This window comes from Chaetura pelagica, unplaced genomic scaffold (assembly GCF_000747805.2).
Source record: "Chaetura pelagica isolate M959 unplaced genomic scaffold, ChaPel_1.0 scaffold531, whole genome shotgun sequence".
Taxonomy (NCBI): Eukaryota; Metazoa; Chordata; class Aves; order Apodiformes; family Apodidae; genus Chaetura; species Chaetura pelagica.
In genome coordinates, this window is record NW_009952362.1 from 3,438,710 (window position 1) to 3,459,278 (window position 20,569).

The 20,569-nt window shown below is 36.8% G+C and overlaps 1 protein-coding gene across 1 annotated transcript in view; it reads left to right on the forward strand.

Moving 5' to 3' along the window:
- The window catches only part of VTI1A (vesicle transport through interaction with t-SNAREs 1A), a 249,650-nt gene that overhangs the window by 150,696 nt on the left and 78,385 nt on the right, over window positions 1–20,569 (forward strand). The window contains exon 8 of the mRNA XM_010007933.1: window positions 3,257–3,318. Within this exon, the coding sequence (XP_010006235.1) occupies window positions 3,257–3,318 (62 nt within the window). The remainder of the gene's footprint in view (window positions 1–3,256; window positions 3,319–20,569) is intronic.

Here is a 20,569-nt window from a genome sequence, read left to right on the forward strand (position 1 = left end):
TGTAGTTTTGATGACTCTTACATGTGGTTTGTGACATAACTTCTGCTTTGCTGTGCTTTCCACCTGAAGAGCAAATTTCTTGAACGGCAAAACCTGTAAGCTGCAAGGAGCAAGAATAAAAGTAAGGCTGTTCTAGGAAAGTATAACCCACCACTGTGCACTGAAAGAACTCTTGTCATAAGTGTACAATCTCAAATTCCAAGTTTTTATCATATGCCACTTGAAATATTTTTTTAGGATTAGAATTCAGGGAATTTCTCTGGTGCAGCCACAAGAGTGGACATGTTCCAGCTGTCTGTAAACTCAGATGTACAGTCAGGGATGATCTTGGGTAGCTTGGCAAGTTTTCCATTTTCTGGAGATTTTTTTAAGACCAGGACAAAGGATGCTCTGTCGCCTTTTACTGAATACATGGTATTAATATCTTATCAATCAGGGAACAAACTTGTCTTCTGAAAGTCAAGTATCAACTTGAGTGTGATAGTCAATTTGTAGCAATTTGATGTTGTGAAAATTAGCAAGATGAATACAGTTTAGACTACTTAGTGTACCTGTAGTTTGGTTAAATTTACATATGAGTTTTCCTGTCTGTAGAACAAAACTTTTTTTTCTAAGCCAAAGAGGAGGAATGAAATCCCTGCTATGAGTGAGATAGGTTAACTGGGCTATACAGGATTCTAAAAGATGCAACTTTCTTTAGGAAAACCTAAAATTAACATGTGTCTTAAAGGCATACAAGATATCAATGTCAGCATCTTGTTCATTTTCCTTCTTTTCTCATTATTTTTCTTAACACTATTTTGAAACAGCTTTCTTAAACACTGTGTGGATTTGTCATTCGTAATACCAAAGCACATTTCAAATTGTTTTCACTACAGCAGTTCTGTGAAGCAAGGAAGTGCCACCACCTGCCATTTAACACATTTTTCATGCTGCCCATTTCTTGGCTTGTGCAGTGGTACTAGTAAAGAAATGATGGAAGTACTATATCAAATACTTCAGTTTTGAATAAAAACAAACATGGTTTGAAACTCTTGTTGTTTTTTCTGCCAGTGCAGGAAGAAAAGGTGTTTTATTAGTGTTCTCTTGGGAGGTAGCTAGAGATCTTCCAACCATTTGTGTACATGTTTGTTTCCCTATTAACATTTCTTTTGCTTATCTTGTGTTTTTTTTATTACCATAAAAATATGAGGTCGTCTTGCTTGAAGGAGTTTGTCAAGCCTCTAAGATTCAGCATCCCCTTCCTAACTATCAGTGCTGATTCTAGCTGTCAAGTAGAATCCTGCAGCAAGAGAGGGAAGTTAGGATCAAACATATAATGGTAAAAAGGAGAGAGCTACTTTTCTGTGAAAAGGGAGGAGAAGCCCCAAGTGTTAAATGCATCTTTATGAATAGTAAAAGAACAATGTAAAGTATACATTTGTACTTCAGATTCCCTTCTAGCATAGATAAGAATCTGCCTTTTTAATGAGCCTTAAAAAAATTATTGTGACTTTTCTTCCATTACTAGTGTCAAACTGGGCTATTCTGCTTTTCTGGAGCTTGAATTGTCTAGATGAATCAGGAAAAAAGGAGGGAATGGCCTCCCTGGAATATAATGCTGATCTTTTTTCCATCACAGTGCATAATTAAAGAGATCTGAGAGTCAGTATAAACCTTCCCACTAAATACAATATTGCTAAGAGCAAATCTTGATTGGTGTTATCCAGTCCCAGCTGTTACTTGGTATTTTCTTAATACCTTTTACAAGAACAAGGAGGACATTTATGCAAAAAGGTTGTGTGTCATTGATTACAACTGCTGATTTCAGTAATAAGCATTACATCTGGTAACAAATATTTACAGTATTGGGCTCCAAAATAGAAACAGGTTTTAATATTGCTGCTATGCGTATATTCAAGATATAATAGTGGTTTGTTATGATGAAGGTGATTTGCTATTGGAAGACTGCCACTTTTCTTAGCAGTGTAACTGTTTTGATGGATTTATAACACAAGATGCGTTTTGTCTTCCACAACAAAGTTTCTTTAGTAAGAAGTCAATGAGCCAGGTAATCCTTTCTGTCGGATTTGATAATGAGGAGGTAAATATTCAGCTTTAATAAAGAGAAGAATGTTTTTATGTGTGTACGCACAGCTATGTTTCCGGGCATGTTGGAAACAGTGGTCCCTACTATTTCATAACTGACAATCATTACATTATCCTTTACAGTAGATTTTTATGTCCTTCTGGTTCCAAGATCTCTGAAAAGTCAAAATGTGTCTCTCCTCTAGGTACCAGTAGCAAAAGAGGCAAAAGGAGAGTAACTGTTCTTCCTGTACCCTTCATTTCTAGACTCTCATTTTGTGGGACATTAGTAAACACAAAAATAAGAGGGGAGGTTTTAATCCCTTTTAAAGAGTAATAGAAGTAATTGCTCTTTTTAAAGATGAAGTTAATTTGTTTCATAGCTTTTCTCTTTGTCTCCCCAATGTCATCTTTTATTCAGCTGTGCTTTCACCTATTTTGCGAGATTTTTGAGAGCTGTAGAATAAGTCAGCTAATTAAGTTTAGCTGTAAATGCAGGTTTCCTGAGTCCTAACAAACTACCAAAATGCTGTTTTCAGTGACTGAGTGATCCTTATGTGCAAATATATATATTATATTGCTGTGCCTTATGTACTTAATATATACTGTTTACAAGGTATTTGGGCATCCACCCCAATGGTGGCTGCTGTAAGGTCAGTACAAGTTTTTTGTATTTAAGGGACAGCATGGGCATATTTTGTTTACACAGAATTGGTAGAAGACTTTGTATATTTATTTTTTTTTCTTTAAACCACTGTCTATGGAAAACAGTGGAAGAAGGATAGGTTTGTTTTGCTTTTCATAAAACATCAGGAACACAGTGCATGGCTGCCTCTTCATCCCTTGATGCCTTAAGTAATGTACATAACCAATACACATACACATATCACTGGAAATTATGGATACCAACTTACATAGCTTCTACCTGTGACCCTCTATTTGTAAAGCTTTTGCACTTAATTCTGGTTCATCTTTGTTACCTCAATGTCTTATATTCCATGACTTTTCATCTTCATGTAAGTGACAACTGGACAAAATGTTTTTAAATTTCAGAACTTTTGTGCCTTTCTTACAGGAAGGTTTGTTGTTCGGAGAGTCGAGTGACTCAAATGACAGTAGAAATACTTGTCCTTTGTACAGAATGGAGTACTTGAGCCTTTTGCCTTTAATGGGCCTCTTTTCTCCCCAGCTTAGAGAAACAGATGCAAACCTTGGGAAGAGTTCCAGGATTTTGACGGGAATGTTGCGAAGGTAAGGCCAAGGTAGGGACATTACTGCTCTTTCTTTTTTAACTCTCTCCCTCCATGCCTTTATTTTTCATTTCAATTCAACCTCAGCATTTTGCTGACATACCTGACTTGTTTTACACAGTCTGCTACGTAGAATGTTTTTGAATGAATGCTGGTAGTGAAGCAAGCATGGTTAGAAAGGAGGCTTCATCACAGCTATAGAGTTTTCTGTAGCCTGAGGGATTCCCCCTTGCTCAATCATTTCTCATCTTTGTTTCTTTGTATTTGGTGGGGGGGGGGGTTAATATGAGTGTTCTAAAATTAAGCTTTTTGTTTATGTTTTCCTGTTTCCTTTATTCTTAATTATTTTGGGTTAGGTATTATGTGAGAGTTACTATGTGAGAAAGTTTGTAAATATTTTAGGACAACCATAAATTTACACAGGGAGAGTAGATGGCTGAAGAGATGTGGCAGACACATTGTCAAACCTTGAGGTTTTAGCATGTTTCTTCTGTGCTTTCAATGTTAAGAGGTTGTCCCCAGAATCAAAGGAAGGATAAATATGCAACATCCTAAAAATCTATGTAGGGCTGCTGGGTGAGAGTTACCCCATGATTACTAGTCACCTAAAATTTACATTAGTACCTTCCCAGACAGCTTTTTTGAATTAGTGTCATCTCTAGATATGTGTTCTTCACACAGTGAAACAGCACCTAAGCTTCTCTGTGTTGTCCTTATTTCTGTATATATTCAGGTTCCTGAAGAAGAAAAGCATCCCTCTAATAGGTGATGCTGGGTGCTATGAAAATACACTTTTTAAAGTGGTTTAGAGCATCCTCTGAAGTGTTTGGTAGGAAATTACCCTTCTTATGGGCTTTTATGTTGCATATTTGCTTAATGTCATTTGCTTATTAAAAAGAAGAAAAAAAAAAAGAAGAGGAAGTTTTAGCAGAGTTACTGATTTGTCACTTGGCTTGGAAAAGATCAAAAACAGAATTTAAGAACTTGTTCTTTAGTACAAGCTTCATTTCTTTGTAAGTCTCCTCAGAAAAAGATCTTTCTTAGCTCCTTGTATACACAGTTGACAAAGGTTAAAATGACTGAACCTTCTGACTTCATTCTGCAAATTTCTTACAATTCCACCTCCAAACTGTAACATATAAAATTCTCTGATTAGAAATAATATGTAAATGACACAAGCTAAATTCAAAATCCATGGAGAAAGGAAGTGGCAATTGAAAGGGATGGTTCAGTGCCTGTAGACAATCAAAATAAACTATAAAAAAAACTGAAGAAAAGACACAACGAAACCCAAGTCTCCCCAGGAAAGGCTCTGCGACATGAGCTGTAACGAATATTCTGCATATGTCTCCATTTTGTCAAATCTCATTAAAGGGATTTCTTGCTTTATGTCAATTGAGCTGTCCAAAAATCATTCATCATTTTAGTGTAAAAAAAAAAAAAAAAAAAAAAAAAAAAAAAAAAAAAAAAAAAAAAAAAAAAAAATCATGCAGTTATTTAAATAATATCATATTAATGTTAAAGTTCAGCTGTCATTTAATAGTATGGCTTAATCAGACATAGCATTTAGGAAAAACAGTTTTTCGGGCTTTACTTGGCTTTCAGGTTGGCAGATTCAAATAAGGATTTATGGGTTTCTAAACCAATGTATTCTTTCCATGTTTATGCTTGAGGTACCTCAGCCTTTTTTTGCAGCACCCAATAGTCTGTTATTTTCAATAAAATAAAGTATCTCCTCATATTGCATTTGAATACATTTGCAAGTATTTTGGAGAAGTGGAAACAAAAACGTGCTGTAACCTTTGGCTTTGTTTTGTGTTTGGGAATCACAGTTAGGCATCCTAGTTTATAAGTGTTCCCTAAGCTAAATGAAAAATATGATCTTTCTGAAAGAAAGGCTCTTCTTTTTTTTTGGGCTCTTCTTTTCAGACAAAAGGATCATGTAGTCGGACACCAAGATGGCACGTTTCTGTGTGTCAGAAAGGGACTGGATTTCCTTTCTCTTTAACAAAAATGTGGAGCTGAGTCACCTGTCTGGATGAAAGGCAGGTTAGGATTTAAGCTCAGTTCAGGTCAGTGTGCCAAAAGCAATGCCTCTGCATAGATGCAGTTTGCAGTAGAAGATTCTCAGGTTGTTATTTAAAACCACATAATAAAAATAGACCTACGGTAAATTTAATTTGTTTGTGCCTGTTGGGTAGAAGGGTCTAGCATTATCCCAGCCTCAGGATCATCCCAACATTGTTTAGCCACAAAAATAATAATATAATACAGATCCCAAGAAGGCAGCACACATTAGATAAATACAAGTGTAAGAAAAATAATTAGCACAGATTGGCAGTTGTGTCTTCATTTCTGCAAACAACAGTACGTACCACACGATGTTTCAGTTAATTACTGGAACAACTAAAGAAAAATGCTGGAGAAATATTCTTCATATCATTATTATATGCAGAAGGTAGTGTTAAACCAAACATTGCTCAACTTAGTTGCTGCTGCCACAATATGTACTTGCTGGTATGCTCGAAGTTGTATTTCAGGCTAACACCCTGTGCATCAAATTATTGTCTATTTATATTTTTACTGTCTGAGAAAGGCAAAGGAGCATCTATTCTGAATCTGGACAAATATATTAAGTGATTAGATAATTAGATAGCCAGAGGGCTAAATTGCTCCCTTTCAATGACCTAAATTCTCTGGCCATGTATTTGTGCATAAAATGCTCTGGAGGTGGGGAATAAAAGCAGGGATGTGTTTGGTAGATTGCCGAAGCTCACTCAGGGAGTCAGTGGCATAACAGGGACAGGTCTTCTGATCCCAGCTTGCTGCTCTAGCAACTTAAGGTAGCCAGCCTGACCTATTGGAATTTGTCGTCTTCCAGTATTTTGGGTATTTGGGTAATGGAATTTTTGTAATAGATGTTTTTAAATAGTGATGCTTTGAAATGGCCTGTACATTTTTATATTTTTTTTGGCAGTAAATAAACTTACTGCGATTACACTAAACTTGGATGTTCCCTTTGTGGCATTGTTACTCGAGTACTATCAGCATGCTGATAATGTCAAAACATCATTTCCTTTTACATGCATCTATAGCTCTGGACATCCTGACATGTTTCAGTGACTCCTTTAAAACTGTGAGGCTATGCATAACAGCAGCTCAGTGTAGTTTCAGGTACAGAATTTTCAAATAATAGGTTCTAACATAAGGAAACTTCTGCAGTCATCTGCAATATTGTCATTTCAGACATCTATCCCTTGCAGAAAAGAGTATGCTCTGAAAGATCTTCAGTGTTTTTGCCCATAACCTAAGCCAATAGTCTAGAAAAAGTCTTTAAGAAAAGAAATTTGAAAGGCTCCAACCCACACATGGCCCACTGGGAAGTAAACAAACCTAAAAGCAACCAGATAAAAATTTCAGCAGATTGAATCTTTATCCAGTTAGCAGACGCATTCTATCTACTCCCCTCCACACTGCAGAAAAATATTTAAAGAAATAGCTACTACGCTCCATAACAACTTTTTCTTCTGTTTGGTTCACCAGGAGTTTTTTATGCCAAAAATTCTTGCAAGAGAGACTTTTAGAACTTGATTTCTGACAGGACAGAGACACTACTTTCAGCTGATGGCCATGAAGCAGTATGTGCCCAGCTCTCAGGTGTGATAAGTTGTGTGATTTGCCAACAGCTTCATGACCAATGCGACTGCAATCAGAAATGGAAGGCCTGCCCCTCCATGCTAGTTGCAGTCAAGCTTCTTCACTCTCCTTTCTAGGAAAATTCCGATAGTCTTCTTTCTAGCATCACTCCTAGTCAAACTTCCCTGTACTTTTGAATTCCAGGATAGTCCAGACCTTATTTTTCAAAATTTCATAGATCGATAGGACAATTTAGGGTGGAACAGACCTCCCGAGGTCATCTGATCCAACCTCTTGCCCTAAGCAAGTCCAGGTCATTTCGCAGGGCAAGACAGCTTTTATTGTGCTCCTTGCTCAAGGCCAATTACAGAGCAAACCCTGTCTTAATACTTTTGTTGATGAATGGAAACCCAAAAAGACACATAGGGTATTTTAGTGCTTGTTACTGTCAGTGTAAGAACATTTTATTTTTTTTTTAATTTCCTGACTTTTAAGAATTTAATATAGTTGATTCTTGTAATATTTTACATGTTTGTGTTTTAATATGCACCTAATCTTTACTTATTATGAATTCTTAAATCTTTTCAGAAGGAAACTGTTAAACTTTGTGGTGCTGTTAAACACAAGATAGTCTTTGGAGAAGGAACATACTTCTTGTAATTCCAGCTTAAACCTGGTCATTAATTAGTACCTGATCATTCCTCTCTTTGTCTCTGACTTTAAAAGAAATGTTGTTTCTTTGTTGAAGTGATGTACAAAACATCTGGAAAGCATACATGTAGTGTCAGAAAAATTCCCAAAGGTAAACATTGTTCATCATTAGGAGTCCAAGCAAAAAAACGGAAATGTACCTCTAGGTCTCAACAGCAAGAATTTTAAAATAGGATGGGACACTGGGTTCCCTGTTCTCAGTTTAGGTGTGATGTAATCTAATGTCTGTAAGGTGTATTTCTTTTTTTTAATAATCAATTTAGAGCTGTTTTATAAACCTTGCTTATCTTTCTTGGACAGTAATCTGTGTGTTGTTTCCAAAATGCTTTTGAAAAATCTTACTTTTCTTTCATTCAGTGTTAGAAATGCTTTTCAGTTCATGCATCATAGAAGGTGCAGAGATCTTTTGAGCTGCTGTATAACCACCATAGCTACAGCAGGAAGTGGACATGGAAAATTCCAAGCTATGTACTGAAGGCACTGAATGCCTCACGGAATGGGACCAATATCAACCTTGCAGGCATATAGCTATGATTAGTTTAATGCCACCTAACCATTTGCAAACCTTCTGCTCCAACAACCTAAATGATATGAAGTTAAGTTTACTTGAAACCTGGAAAAGAAAAGGACCATCATGATTGATCTTTATCTTTTAATAACTTAAGTGAATAGGATAAAATAAGTCAGTGTTCTATTATCCTTGCACCTAGACAATCTTAGAAGGATGTGTCCTTCATTCATTGAGATAGAAGCATTTATATTGTAGAATTGTTTAATTTTTCAGGTTATTGGAAAGCTTTATCCATGTTTTAAGCTGCCTACACTACATCCATTCTGAGGACTGCTCTCAGCAGTCTCCAGACCATATTTCTAATTCTCTTTTTTTTGCTCCTTTTTAAAATGTACAATGTCCTTTGTTCTCTCCTCTCCATTCTCTCTTTTCTATCATCTGGAATTACTGCCTCGTTTGCCCCCCTTCTCTCTACTTGTGTCCAGCTGAACAGCTGGAAAGAGTATTATCTGAAGCACAGTTGTGTTTCTGCAGGAAAGCAGGATCTCAATGGATAATTATCCAAGCTAGTCCTAGACTGCCTGTACCAAGAATGTAAAGCATCATAATAGGTTAAATATCATGTAACCCTTTGTACTTGTTCTCTGTATTGAGATATGTTGACTACCATTAAGCAGCTAGAGCCTGAAAAAGTTCACAGTGTCATGAGTGAAACAAAAGGCATTTCATAGTCAGCGTTGTCATGTCTGAACCACAATAGATGTCCCATGACATGCTTTCATGAGAAGGCATGTCTTATATCAGTATAATCAGTGCAGTGCTTTCTTGCAGTAGTTACAAGGAGTTTCCGGTTGGATGAGTTCTTTCTGACATGATATTCAGGAATAGTGAAGGTAGTGAAAATATTTTGCATCTGGCTAAATTGTTTATGTGAAGCAGGGTGAAGTAGGGAACCCGTTAGCAAAAGCTGACGTTCATAATTGCTGAAATAATTGGAGACAACTCTTCAGAAATCAGTGAAGTCAAACTCCTTAAGGCCAATAGTGAATTAAGGATCATGTTGTTCTTGACACCACTCACACTATAACTGTCACAGGAACAATAGATGCCAAATTTTACACATTCCATTTACCACAGGGTGCTTAAGCCATAAATTCCTAAGTGTAACATTTTCTGTTTGCAGATCTGCACGATACCTTGCTCCATGGGCGATTTCATTTAAATCCATAAATTTAACATGAAAAAAAAAAAAAAAAAATAGAATCAGCTTAGAAGTTCATTCTCATGAGGTTGCATATCTGGACTAAAACTTGACTTGTATACTAAGCTGACTAAAAGTAATATTTGAAACTCAAGATCAAGAAAATAGAGACATTTAACTATTCTTGTGGCACTTCTAAACATTTTAAGAGAAAGCAATCATGTTGTCAAACTTCAGAACTTATTTTCACCCACCCTTATCCACAGACACAACAGCATTTTGGACAGACCTAGTATTTGGAAACAAATGATGGTAATGGGAATTGTTTTGCCTGATCTTCTGTCAGATCTGTGCAGAAGCTTAGTAGATCTTTATCAGGTAAAGAAGCTCTTTTGTGCATTCTGAGTATGATTTCCAGTAGCACCTGGCACTTCTCCTGCTACACTTGATTGAAATTGTCGGCTTTTAATAAAAGCAAAATTAATTCAGCTTTCCATCATTACTCTGATCACACACCAAGGGCTTTATCCTTAAGAAAACAATGAAGTCATCAAACTGATTTAAAACTGCTGTGATATCAGCAACTTGTCCTTATTAGCTAATCTTTTAGATTAGATCATTTTCAATCTGGCTCATAGCAGCAGGTTAGTGTTTTCCCTGTGTTCAACAGACATAAGAGATTAAGTGACCAACTGGGGAAAAGGAGAACTTGGGATTTACTGAGCACAATTTTTGTTCAAGTCAGTCACTCCAGTTCTACCATGAAATCCAAGACCTGAACTTGCAAGTCATACTCATGTGAGTAGTTTGCTCATCTATAGCCCTAATGTTGAATGAGGATATCTTTTGGGTTGAGCCAAGTTTGTTTGGGTAGGGAGTGTGGTTTTGTTGTCTTAGTTTTACAATGATTGTCATAAATTATGACTGTGAGAAATCAGCAGCCAGGGGAAACTAGAGTAATTTAAGAGTTTGTTGCAGATAAATTAGTGCTGCTGTGGGACAAGGCCATAACTGAGAGAGAATTTATATCCTTGTGTAGCACACAATCATGTTGTATTGGACCTTTAAAATTCGGCAGTAGGAGTGTTCACACATAGCAAAACTGCTGAGCATCTGAAGAAAGACAAAGTCATGAGCAAGAAGGGGTGGTCTTACCGTGAGAGACTGTTTAGTCTACTTGGTGATAGGGAGGATGAAAATATGCTAGCTTTGGCTGGTTCTTTAAGTAATATGACAGATATTAACCTAATCAAGAAGGCAAAAAAAAGCCTGTGGAAGCAGCAAAATGAGAAAGATAGAGAAAAACAATTTTACCATAAACAGTGAGATTTATGTTCTCTACAGTAGATGTGTAGTTCTAAAGTAATTACTTGAAAATAATTTGTTTCAGAAATGTCTAGAATTATATAAACAAGCAACTTGCTTGTTTCAGACAAAGTGATAAATTTTCAGTTAGTGCACCTTCAGTCTTAGAATCCAGATTCTAACTCAGATTTTAAAATAATATTTTTAAATCCATTAATTTGTTTTTTTGAAGACTTGAAAACTTAGCGAATATGAATAGTCAGGAACTACAATTTATTAGACTAGTAAGTGCTATCAGTACTCTCCAGTTTAAAAACATAGCAGAAGATTTTTTTCTCTGACCTATATGCGTTCTGCAAATATGAACATTTTTCCATGAGTGTTAACATGGCTTAGCTTGTGGGATCTCACTATGTAGCATTTATTGCTTAAGAGATTTTGTTTAGCTTGGACTTTGCTATATTAACTAAGCTGTAACCCAGAAGGATTTTTGTAACATCTGCAAGTTAGAGCAAAGGCTTCATCTTGTCTTATTTAGTAGATCTGCTGATAGTTTAAGATAATTTTTATTTGAGAAGAAAAATTACATCTTAAAATTAGTTTTGCACTAGCTCCCTGCCTTCCTCCTGATAAAAATGCTTGTGCAAGCAAAAAAAAAGCTGTGTGTTTCTCTGGCATGCTTATTGTGGCCACAAATAATGCATTTAAATAGAGATTTGTTTTAGAAACATGGTTCTAAGTGTGCCTAGTCTTGCCTAGATGTTGGAAGCATCTGGTCTCCTTTATCCATGCCGAGAAACTTCTTGCTGCTTTCTGTCACCCCTGTGTTTTTTCAAACACAGTTTTTGGTGTGAATGGCACACACGTGTTGATTGTGAAGGTAGCATTCTTTCAATACAGCCTTAAGCTAATTACTCTTAGTGGCAGTGGAGCTTTGTACCTCATTTGTGAACAGCTATTTATACTACTACACCAGTACAAAGCAATGTTTCATATTACCAGTTTACCAGACTATTACACCATTGTATTTTAATCCACCATAGGTAGATGGAGAATATGAGCCATCTGTTTTATTTAATGATATAATCAGTAAACAATATATGCACTTTACACATTCGGTCATTAAAGATGCCCATATTGTTGGACCCTGCATTTACATTGTAAATTGGTGTATTCACACATCAGCTCATTCTGGTTTAAAAGGCTTGCTGTGTTCATAAGATGGTACAAAGCAAGCTCAGTAACTGCTCAAACCCAGCGCAGGTGGTCAAGCTAGTTGCCACACAGATCAAAAGTCAAACAACTGTGAATCTTCCTTTGAAATTGCATTTAGAGAGACAAGGCTGGTCTTATCTTCACAAACAAGAAAGAGTTATAGATATACATCATGAAGTCATGAGAACAAAAGGGGGTTTCATAATCACTCTGCATAGAAAATCCAGTACTGCAGACTTTTGTGAAAACATCTTTGGAATATAAAGGCCATCTTATTTTCCTGGACAAAATTTAGAGGAGTCAGCCTGAATTATTAAATATGAGAAGGTTCAGTGATTTCCAGACTTTGGAGACAAGAGTTGCTTTTTCTTACAGTCAATTTTATTTTATATTATTTTTAGCAATTTCAGAATAAAACAGCAGCAACGATACCAATTCTTATTCAAGAGGTGCATTTGTGCTAGAACCAAAGGAAATTGCTTGATATTTCAATTTCCCCAAAGTATCCTTGGTAAGCAGAAAAAAAATAGTCACCAAAATGCATTAAAAATTCATTTATAAGTAAAATGTTGTTGTTAGCACATTTTTAAGGAGGTGGAAGATCATACAATCCTATATTAAAACAGTAATGTTCATCTTATTGTATTACTTCACAGCTTGTACTTAAAATACTTGGAATTTAAGGTATTTCTTGGAGGGCTCAGTCTCATTTCTCTTGGTGTTTTATGAGGAAATATAGTTGAGTTATCACCAGGTGAAGGCCTGACTGACATTACCAATAGACAGCAAAGGGGAAGGACTTGTGGAAGTGTATGGCTGAGAAGGAGTTTGCAGGTCAGCAAGGCTGGAGGAGTGGTCCGAGCCCAGCAGCTCTTCCCCTTTGGGTGTGCTAATAAAGGCGAAGCTCTGGGAATGCCAGTTCTTTGGCTCAGTTTGAGATCAGCTTTTAAAGCAGCAGAGTGTCTGTCAGGTTGAGATTTTAGTTGTTTTTTTTGTTGTATGCACTTGTATAAAAAACAAGCAGGAAAATATTAATATATAGATTTTCATTTTGGTTTCTGTTCTTCCATAACAACACTATACTTGGAGACACTGAATATGTACTCAAATGAAGTGGGTTCACATTCCGTTTAGTGTTACAAATGTGAGGACTTAGCTTTCAAAGGCAAGCTAATGATATTATTCTTTATTTTAATCTGGGGTGGGATGAAATGAGATTTTTTTTTTTTTGCTAGGGCTTTTTCATGCATTCATGCATTTTAGAGATAAAGTATATTCAAGCGTATGAGTGAAGAGAACATCTCATTTTATGAGCCATTATATATACTTTCAAAATATACAATATTTCCATGCTTTAAAAGTTTTTAATTAAAAAATAAGAATCAGCTGTAAGTGCCCCTTTTATAGTCTTTTCATATCTGTATTTCATGTAATTTGAATATTAAGCATTGACATGTTTCCATATGCTTCATGCTGCATTGCCTTCTGATTTTGAGATATTGTGCAACTAACTTGTTTATAATCTTATAAAGGTGTTGACATTTTTTCCCCATACCAATTCAGCAACAAGAATCAGAAACTTGACTACTAATCCTAGCTAGTTGAAATCCTAGCTTTGTCCTGGATATATCTTGGGTAACCGTGGATGCATCGGTTCCTGTGCATCTCTAAAATGAGAATACTGTTCCATATCTCAGAAAAGCATTCCAAGAGCAAATGCCCTTAGTTAATGTGTGCCTGGTCCTCACATGACAACCTGGTAAGAGTTTGTGAATGATGGAGTAACTGGTAGCAGTGCCTGTCCTGATTTGGAGTCATGGCATAAATGGATTTTAAAAGGGTGAAAGAGAAGCATGGGAAGAATTCATACTAGATGGGTTTGGAGTGTCTGATTTCCCAGAACAGTCCTTTACCAAGTATGTACCTGATCTCCTTAACTACTACCTGTAGATGTCAGAAAGAGGAGGTATCAATTCTTTGTTGTCTTCTTCAGATAATATAATTTTGAGGGCTACAGGTGACAGGCTGATCTTTCCTTGGGTGACATTTTTTATGTGTTCCAGAAAGAAAAGAGTATTGGGGTTGGTTCAACAAATAGAATTGATGCATCCCTGGAGACATAGAGATTATGTGTATATAGAAGAGCAGTAATGTTCAACTTGATGTGCTGGCTCAAGCATCTTAGCATGGCTCCTTACTGCTCCTATCAGAAATGCTGTTCTTATAGCTTGCTGTGGACTGAGATATGTTATTGCTGGCTACTGTCAACCTGCAAACAATCAGTAGTTTACAAACGTTTGTTAAGTACTTTAGGGTTCATCAAAGAGGAAACATATCGCTACAAATGTAATGTTTTATAACTTAGGATCACAGCACTGCTCCTTCCTTGTTCAAAGGAAGTGTGGAGGAGAGATGTGTAGATTCAGTGGTGTAAATGTAGTCACTTCCACTGGCCAAAATTATCTTTAGCACCATGACCTCTTCTCTTTGGGGAAATAAAAAGAACCATAGTTTGTTACAGAATGTGGATAGGTAAAGCCATGAAGATAATCTAGGAAGGCATAAAAATTTTGTGGTAACTTCATGACCAAAACTATACTATTGAGCCTTTGAAATTCAAATATTTTGCTGCTCAACTTCTGATCAAGGAAAAAATAAAAATGTGGATTTCAGTTGCATTTTGTTGAAACATCCAGTGACATGATGTTGCTCTTAGCTATGAAGTTAGAAGAGAGTTTGTTAGACAGTTTGTGTAGCAGACACATGTTGAAAGCTATGGTAAAATTAAGTTTAAATGTGATAGCTGGTGTTGATGCCTCTTCACGAAGTGTATTCTTTGTAGAACTCCTCTTGTTCTGATGCACATGGATGGTCATCTTTTTAATGGTCATCTTTGAATTATTGATAAATTATTCAAGCTCTAGCAGCAAGCATTGGGAGAATTAAGCTCCCACATGCCAGGTCCATCAAATTATATCAAGTTAGGTGAACCATTTGTAATTCTTGAAACAGGAATTGCTCACAAGTAGTTGTTACTTAATAAATTGCCATTGTCTTCTTTGGAGTAAGATGGAGTATTTGGAATTATATGAAATACTTATAAGATGCTAAGCCTATTGTAGAATTGTTTAATAATAAACTACATAAACCATATTAGCAATGTTGCAGGTACTTTGCAGATAACTAAAGAAATAGGGATTTGTCTCAGAGATGCACACTGTAAATAGACAACACATAGGTGGAGTAGAGAATGTTGACTGAACCCAAAGAAAAGGGAGTGCTTCAAAGCTGTTGTGCTCTGTTTTGGTCAGTGATTTTTGTATGCTTATAATTCTGTTGATTGAAATAAATAGAAGTGTTTGTGCCCAAATCCTTGTTCTCTGAATCTGAGAGGAGAAGCAGGTGCACAGGATACCAAAGAAAAAACTCTGTTTTACAGATGTAGAGACTAGCTTACCATAGAGTTTCTGTTTTGTCTTCTTGCTTCACTGACGCAGTTAAACACAGGTTTCATAGGAAAATATTATTGTGGCTGACCTGCATAACAGAGAGACTGGTTGGGAGGACTATTAAACCTCTGCTCTAAACTATTGAGTTCTGAGACTGACTTTAGTTTGAGACCCACTGTACCCTGCTTTCTTTGATCCAAACCCTGAGAGTATGTAATCATCATTTAAAGGAATTAACTCCTTTGTGAGGAGGAAGTTAAGAAGTGGCCTCAGAGAATGCCCCCCGACATAGAAAGCCACCATCCCTGATCAGATGGCTTCCATGTTAATGCATCTTTCAAGGGGGACTCTGTCCTGTGTTGTTACTTATTTGGCTCTTCTTCTATTTCAGTCTAGATTGACATTAGTGTGTTGATTTATTTATTTATTTTTTTCCTAAAGTCAGCTGGGGAATAATAGTTTATTGCATATTGTTGTTTGTCTAAAGACAATTGCACAAGCTTGAAACCTAATCCTTGTAATCTTTCCTAGAAGGGAGAGCTTGAGATAAATATTGCTGTATGCTTGGTGGGAGTGGGTCTCTACTTTTTGGTCATCTGTGTCTAAATGTTGAGTAATACTTAAGGGAAAACGTTCTCAAAACATTCCTTAGATGATTATTAGATTATATTTTATGTTTGATAAAAACTGGAAAATTGTGTAAATATTTGCTTAACATCCCACCCTTAAAGCAATTTATTTCCTTTCTGGCCTTCATCCCTCTTGCTCAGTGAAATGAGATCAGTCATTTTCTGTTTATATTCAGTTTCACTTTGGAGTTTTCATGTACGTATAGTGTGATTCCCCACTGCAAGGTAATATTTAAATAATAAGGGGGGAATGAAAAGGAAGAAGGGGAAAAATATTTTTAAAATACTTTCTAGTGTTGTCCCACATTTTAAAAGTAAACAAGTGCTATGATTATACTACTTGCATGTGATGTGCTAATAACTGGTATTAGAAGGAATTGAATAAATAATTCAGTCCTGCTTTTCTATGATTTTTTTGGTCACAGCAAGACCAGTTTATACATAATACGTTCTTGTGACTACCATTCAAATCAGCATTTGGCAAAAGCCAACACATGCAAGATATCTCGTTCTTAGGAGAGGAAATCAATTTTGCATCTTGGATACTCCATGGTGGTAGAGTTTTATGGAAAGTGCTGACTTTTACATAGACAATGTAAGTCAGCTGTTTGGCTGTTTTCTGTTATTTAAATTTTTCATTTTGAATTAATACAGAATATGGGTCTCAATACCATGGACATCGGAACAAATGCTGGGTCACCACTAGAGCTTGACTAGATGGAAGGAGGAGCTTAGGGTAACATTGTGCTGTGGAAAAAGAACCATCAGAGTCTGTATATTACTTTAAAAGATTGAGGACACTTCTTCACCAACCAATACATTTCTGTCATACATTTGTAAAATGGCTGCTTCAGATGCAAGAAATCCTGAGGTTTCTCTCGAGTCCTCTTTCTCTCCCACCATGTTTTTGCAATTAAATACTGGATGAAGATTCTTTTTTCCTTTCCTTTTGTTTAGTTTTGGGTTTGTTTTTTTTTTTTGTTTCAAATGTGTTACTTTTTCCTTAATGTGTAGCAGCTGATTTTTCCTCTGTTGGCTCACTTGGGCATAGAGACAAACCTCCTTTTGAGAAACAAAGTTCCAACATTGTTGATTATTTTAATGGGAAACCATCTGTGTGGTATGGCAGTCTCTCCTTCTTCCTGAAGGGAATAAAAAGAAAAAAAAAAAGTATTTTTATCCAGAGGTAAAACCCTTCTCTCCTTAACGTGGATGGATTAACAAAGGAAGTATACATAAACAGGATTTTCAAGAGCATCCAACCTGTGACAGACAATCCCTTGGGAACACAACTGGCCTTCTTCAGAGTGTGATCTTCTCTTGGTATTTCCCAAAGTGTTGCAGTTGAGATCTGCTGCTCCTCTGGGAGACAAATGACCAATTTGCTTTCCAAGAGTTCTTTGCCCTATCTTTTTTTCTGGCTTATCCCATCTTACCTTCCCAACATTGGAGTTGCATTTCTTGTGGGAGTCTTGTGCTTCCTGTCCATCCCTTTCTGTGGTTCTCATAGCCTGTCATTCCTGGATGGTTTTGATGTATTTTGACAAACACCTTCACTTAGATTCACAGTGTAGTTGTCCAGAAAAAAAAAAAAAGGTCACCTTTCTTTTCTTCCTCCCTCTTTATGAACTAGAGACATAATGTGTAAAAGCTTGGTGTAAGCTCACAATAGCACTTTGTCCTCTTTTACATCACTTGCCAAATAACTACTGTTGTGGCAACAGCTGTAACCAAGCATCGTCTCAGCTAGTTTTGCTGTAACATGACTGGGTGCCAATAATTTTAATATAATGTGAAACACATTCCCAGGCAGTGCAATGAGGCATCTGATTATTAAAATACTTGAAATGTCATCTGGATTTTTTTTTTTGTTTTGCATCAATTCAGATCTTAGAACTGGACAGTGTTGTGATTAAAAGAAAAAGAACGGAAAATTCTCTCGTTATAGTAAACATTTCCAAGAAAACTCTCACCCTGAAGCAGTCAGCTCTGCTCTGCTTACATAGACAGCAACAGCAAAGGCTCTGTGAAGGCTATAGGGGTAGAGGTTATAATTGTGGCTACCAATTGTTTGCTGCTCTTTACTGTAGCACTTTCTCCAGTGACAATAACTGCTATTTATTTTTAGGCTTCTCATTCTGAACTACTTACAAAAACTAAAAGGTAGGAACCTGATGAAGCATTTGTTTTTAATACATTGCTTACATTGTGCTCCAAATGTGGTATACAGCATTACGATTGAATACAGTTAATGATTGAAGCATTAGCATTTAATTGTGTAAACCAAGTAGAAAGTTAAGTATTACTACTTTTTGGAATGAGTCCATTAATACAGTAAGCATTAGTAAGAAATATATTGAAGAAGTTGGACAAGGTCATAAATGTTATGCCTATAAAGAGCACTTAATGCTTTTTTCTACGCCTTTAAGAAGTAGTTGGGGAAAAAAACAAAACAAAACAACCACAAACAAAACCTTGTGAGGTGAATAGATAAAAGGCTTTCTTGGTTTAGTTATGTCAGTTTGGCTTTTTCCTGTAATTGCTGGGGTTGTTTTGTTTCTAAAGAGGGAACGGATGCCAAGTTGAAGAGGTAATTTCTGAGCACTGTTTCAAGATATTGTGAAAGTTCTCAACTTTTCTGTAATAAGAAAAATAACACTTCTCTAATGATGTCTGTTTATTGCATATCGTTCTTCTGTATGCACTCAAGTGTGGCTGGCAGCTAGTACTTGAGGAAAGCTCAAGGCTGAAGGAACAGTGCAGGGGAACCTGACTAGCCCCGAGTACCTGCAGGCTGTGCACTCCAACTCCTTTGGGTGCTGTCAAGCGGTCCTTACCTCACGTCACTGTGGATGAAATCGCAAGAGATCATTTGCGTTTGATCCCAAGTGCATTTGAATTTGAATCCAAACAGGAAGAAGCTCCTGGCAGCGTGAGGCTGGATTGGAGGTGTTGATACTCCAAACACTCTGAATGTCACAATCCTTGCGTCAGATGGGCTGGCTGTGGGCCTTACTTTCCTTTGGAAATCTTAGGAGTTACCCGCACAATGAAAGGTCCAGGTTTTTCCAACCTGTAAAGAGTCATAGCAGAGGGAGGAGCTCAAACCAAAACCTTAAATGTGGATATTTCTAAACCTTGGAATCTATCTGCATCTGAGTTCTGCAGGTTACATGTGCCAGTAGTGCTTTAAACCTGTATATGACATGGAAATTTCCCTAAAAATCACAGTGTTTCACATCCAGATGCAGTTACAACTCATTTCTGAAGGCTCTGCTGGACAGTTTCCAAGGAAAAGTTTAATTTATTATTAAGCCAAAACCACTGTCTATCTTCAAGTCTCTACTTAGTATTTGAATGTATGCAGAAGAGAAAGCAGGACAGGCAGAGCTAACATGGTGTTTCCCAAATTTACTTTTTTGACCCTTAGCTTGGGAAAAAATACCAACCTGAAGAAGGAGAAACAAGTTCTGTCTCTGGATACACACAAGTTTTGGCTTCTTTAGTGATGCTGCAGTCATGGCATTTTGAAAGAATACATTTCTTTTCAGTCCAAAAGCAAGTTGATTCTTCACATACAGTTGACACTACTGTTTAGGCTGACGAGGGTAAATTTTAGGACAAACCACAGGAAATGGCTTGGAGAGGTGGAGGATATTAAGAAAATATTGTAGTGCTGCTTTAGAAGTAAAATGAAACACTTCGGGCTCAGTTTTCCCATATGATGTTTAAAGCCATTGTTTTGATAATGATTTTAAAATTTTTTTGCAAAAAATATTGCAACTATTGAAAACAATTGTGCTTCAAAAACAGTGTTTTTTTGCAATCTCAGACCAAGACAAGTCACATGAAAATCTCTCCTCATGGAGGGCACCCTGAGGTTCTGTGAAAAAGCATTTCGTTCCTCCTTCCTCTGTCCCCTCACCCCCTGGTTTTGAACTAATTGTGTCCTCTTGAAAGTGTACTACATTTTTGTGTGAGCTTTGAGAATGAAAATAGTTCCACTTTTTGTTAATGGAAGAATCTGCTTTAACTGGGAAGTCAGACTCAGCAATAGGAACCGAAATAGCACTTCTAAAGCTGATGGACTGTATTCACTTTGGTATGTAGAGAATGGCAACAGCAGTCATTAGTATTGAGAGAATTCTGTTCTTTCTCTCTCTAGCAGTGTTGCAAGATGAGCAAGGGCTGACCTGAACTTTTGTTTGTTTGTTCTGCTCTGGGGCTAAGGATTCACGCTTACCGACCCCCAAGAATGTTTTATCCTGTTTTTGTAAGGGGAGGCATTCAACTTTTGTGAAGGCTGAAGAAAAACCCTTGCCTGATATAAGAAATAGCTGAACAAGACCTAAGCTGATAGATTTCTCCAACCTCCCCAAGCTTTCTACCTGTGAAGAAATAGTCTTTTTAGTGAGAGGAGTGATTTCGGAAAGCAGTGATTGAACAAATAACTGCTTTAAAGCCAGTGCTAGAAATGCTTGCCAGTATAGTAATGTCAGTTGGAGGTGTGATTTTTGGCTGCCTGTGTGTATTGGCAAAAGCGCTAGTGTAGAAATGGTTGTATGGGGGGGAAGAAGGGGAGCGAAGGGGGGGGG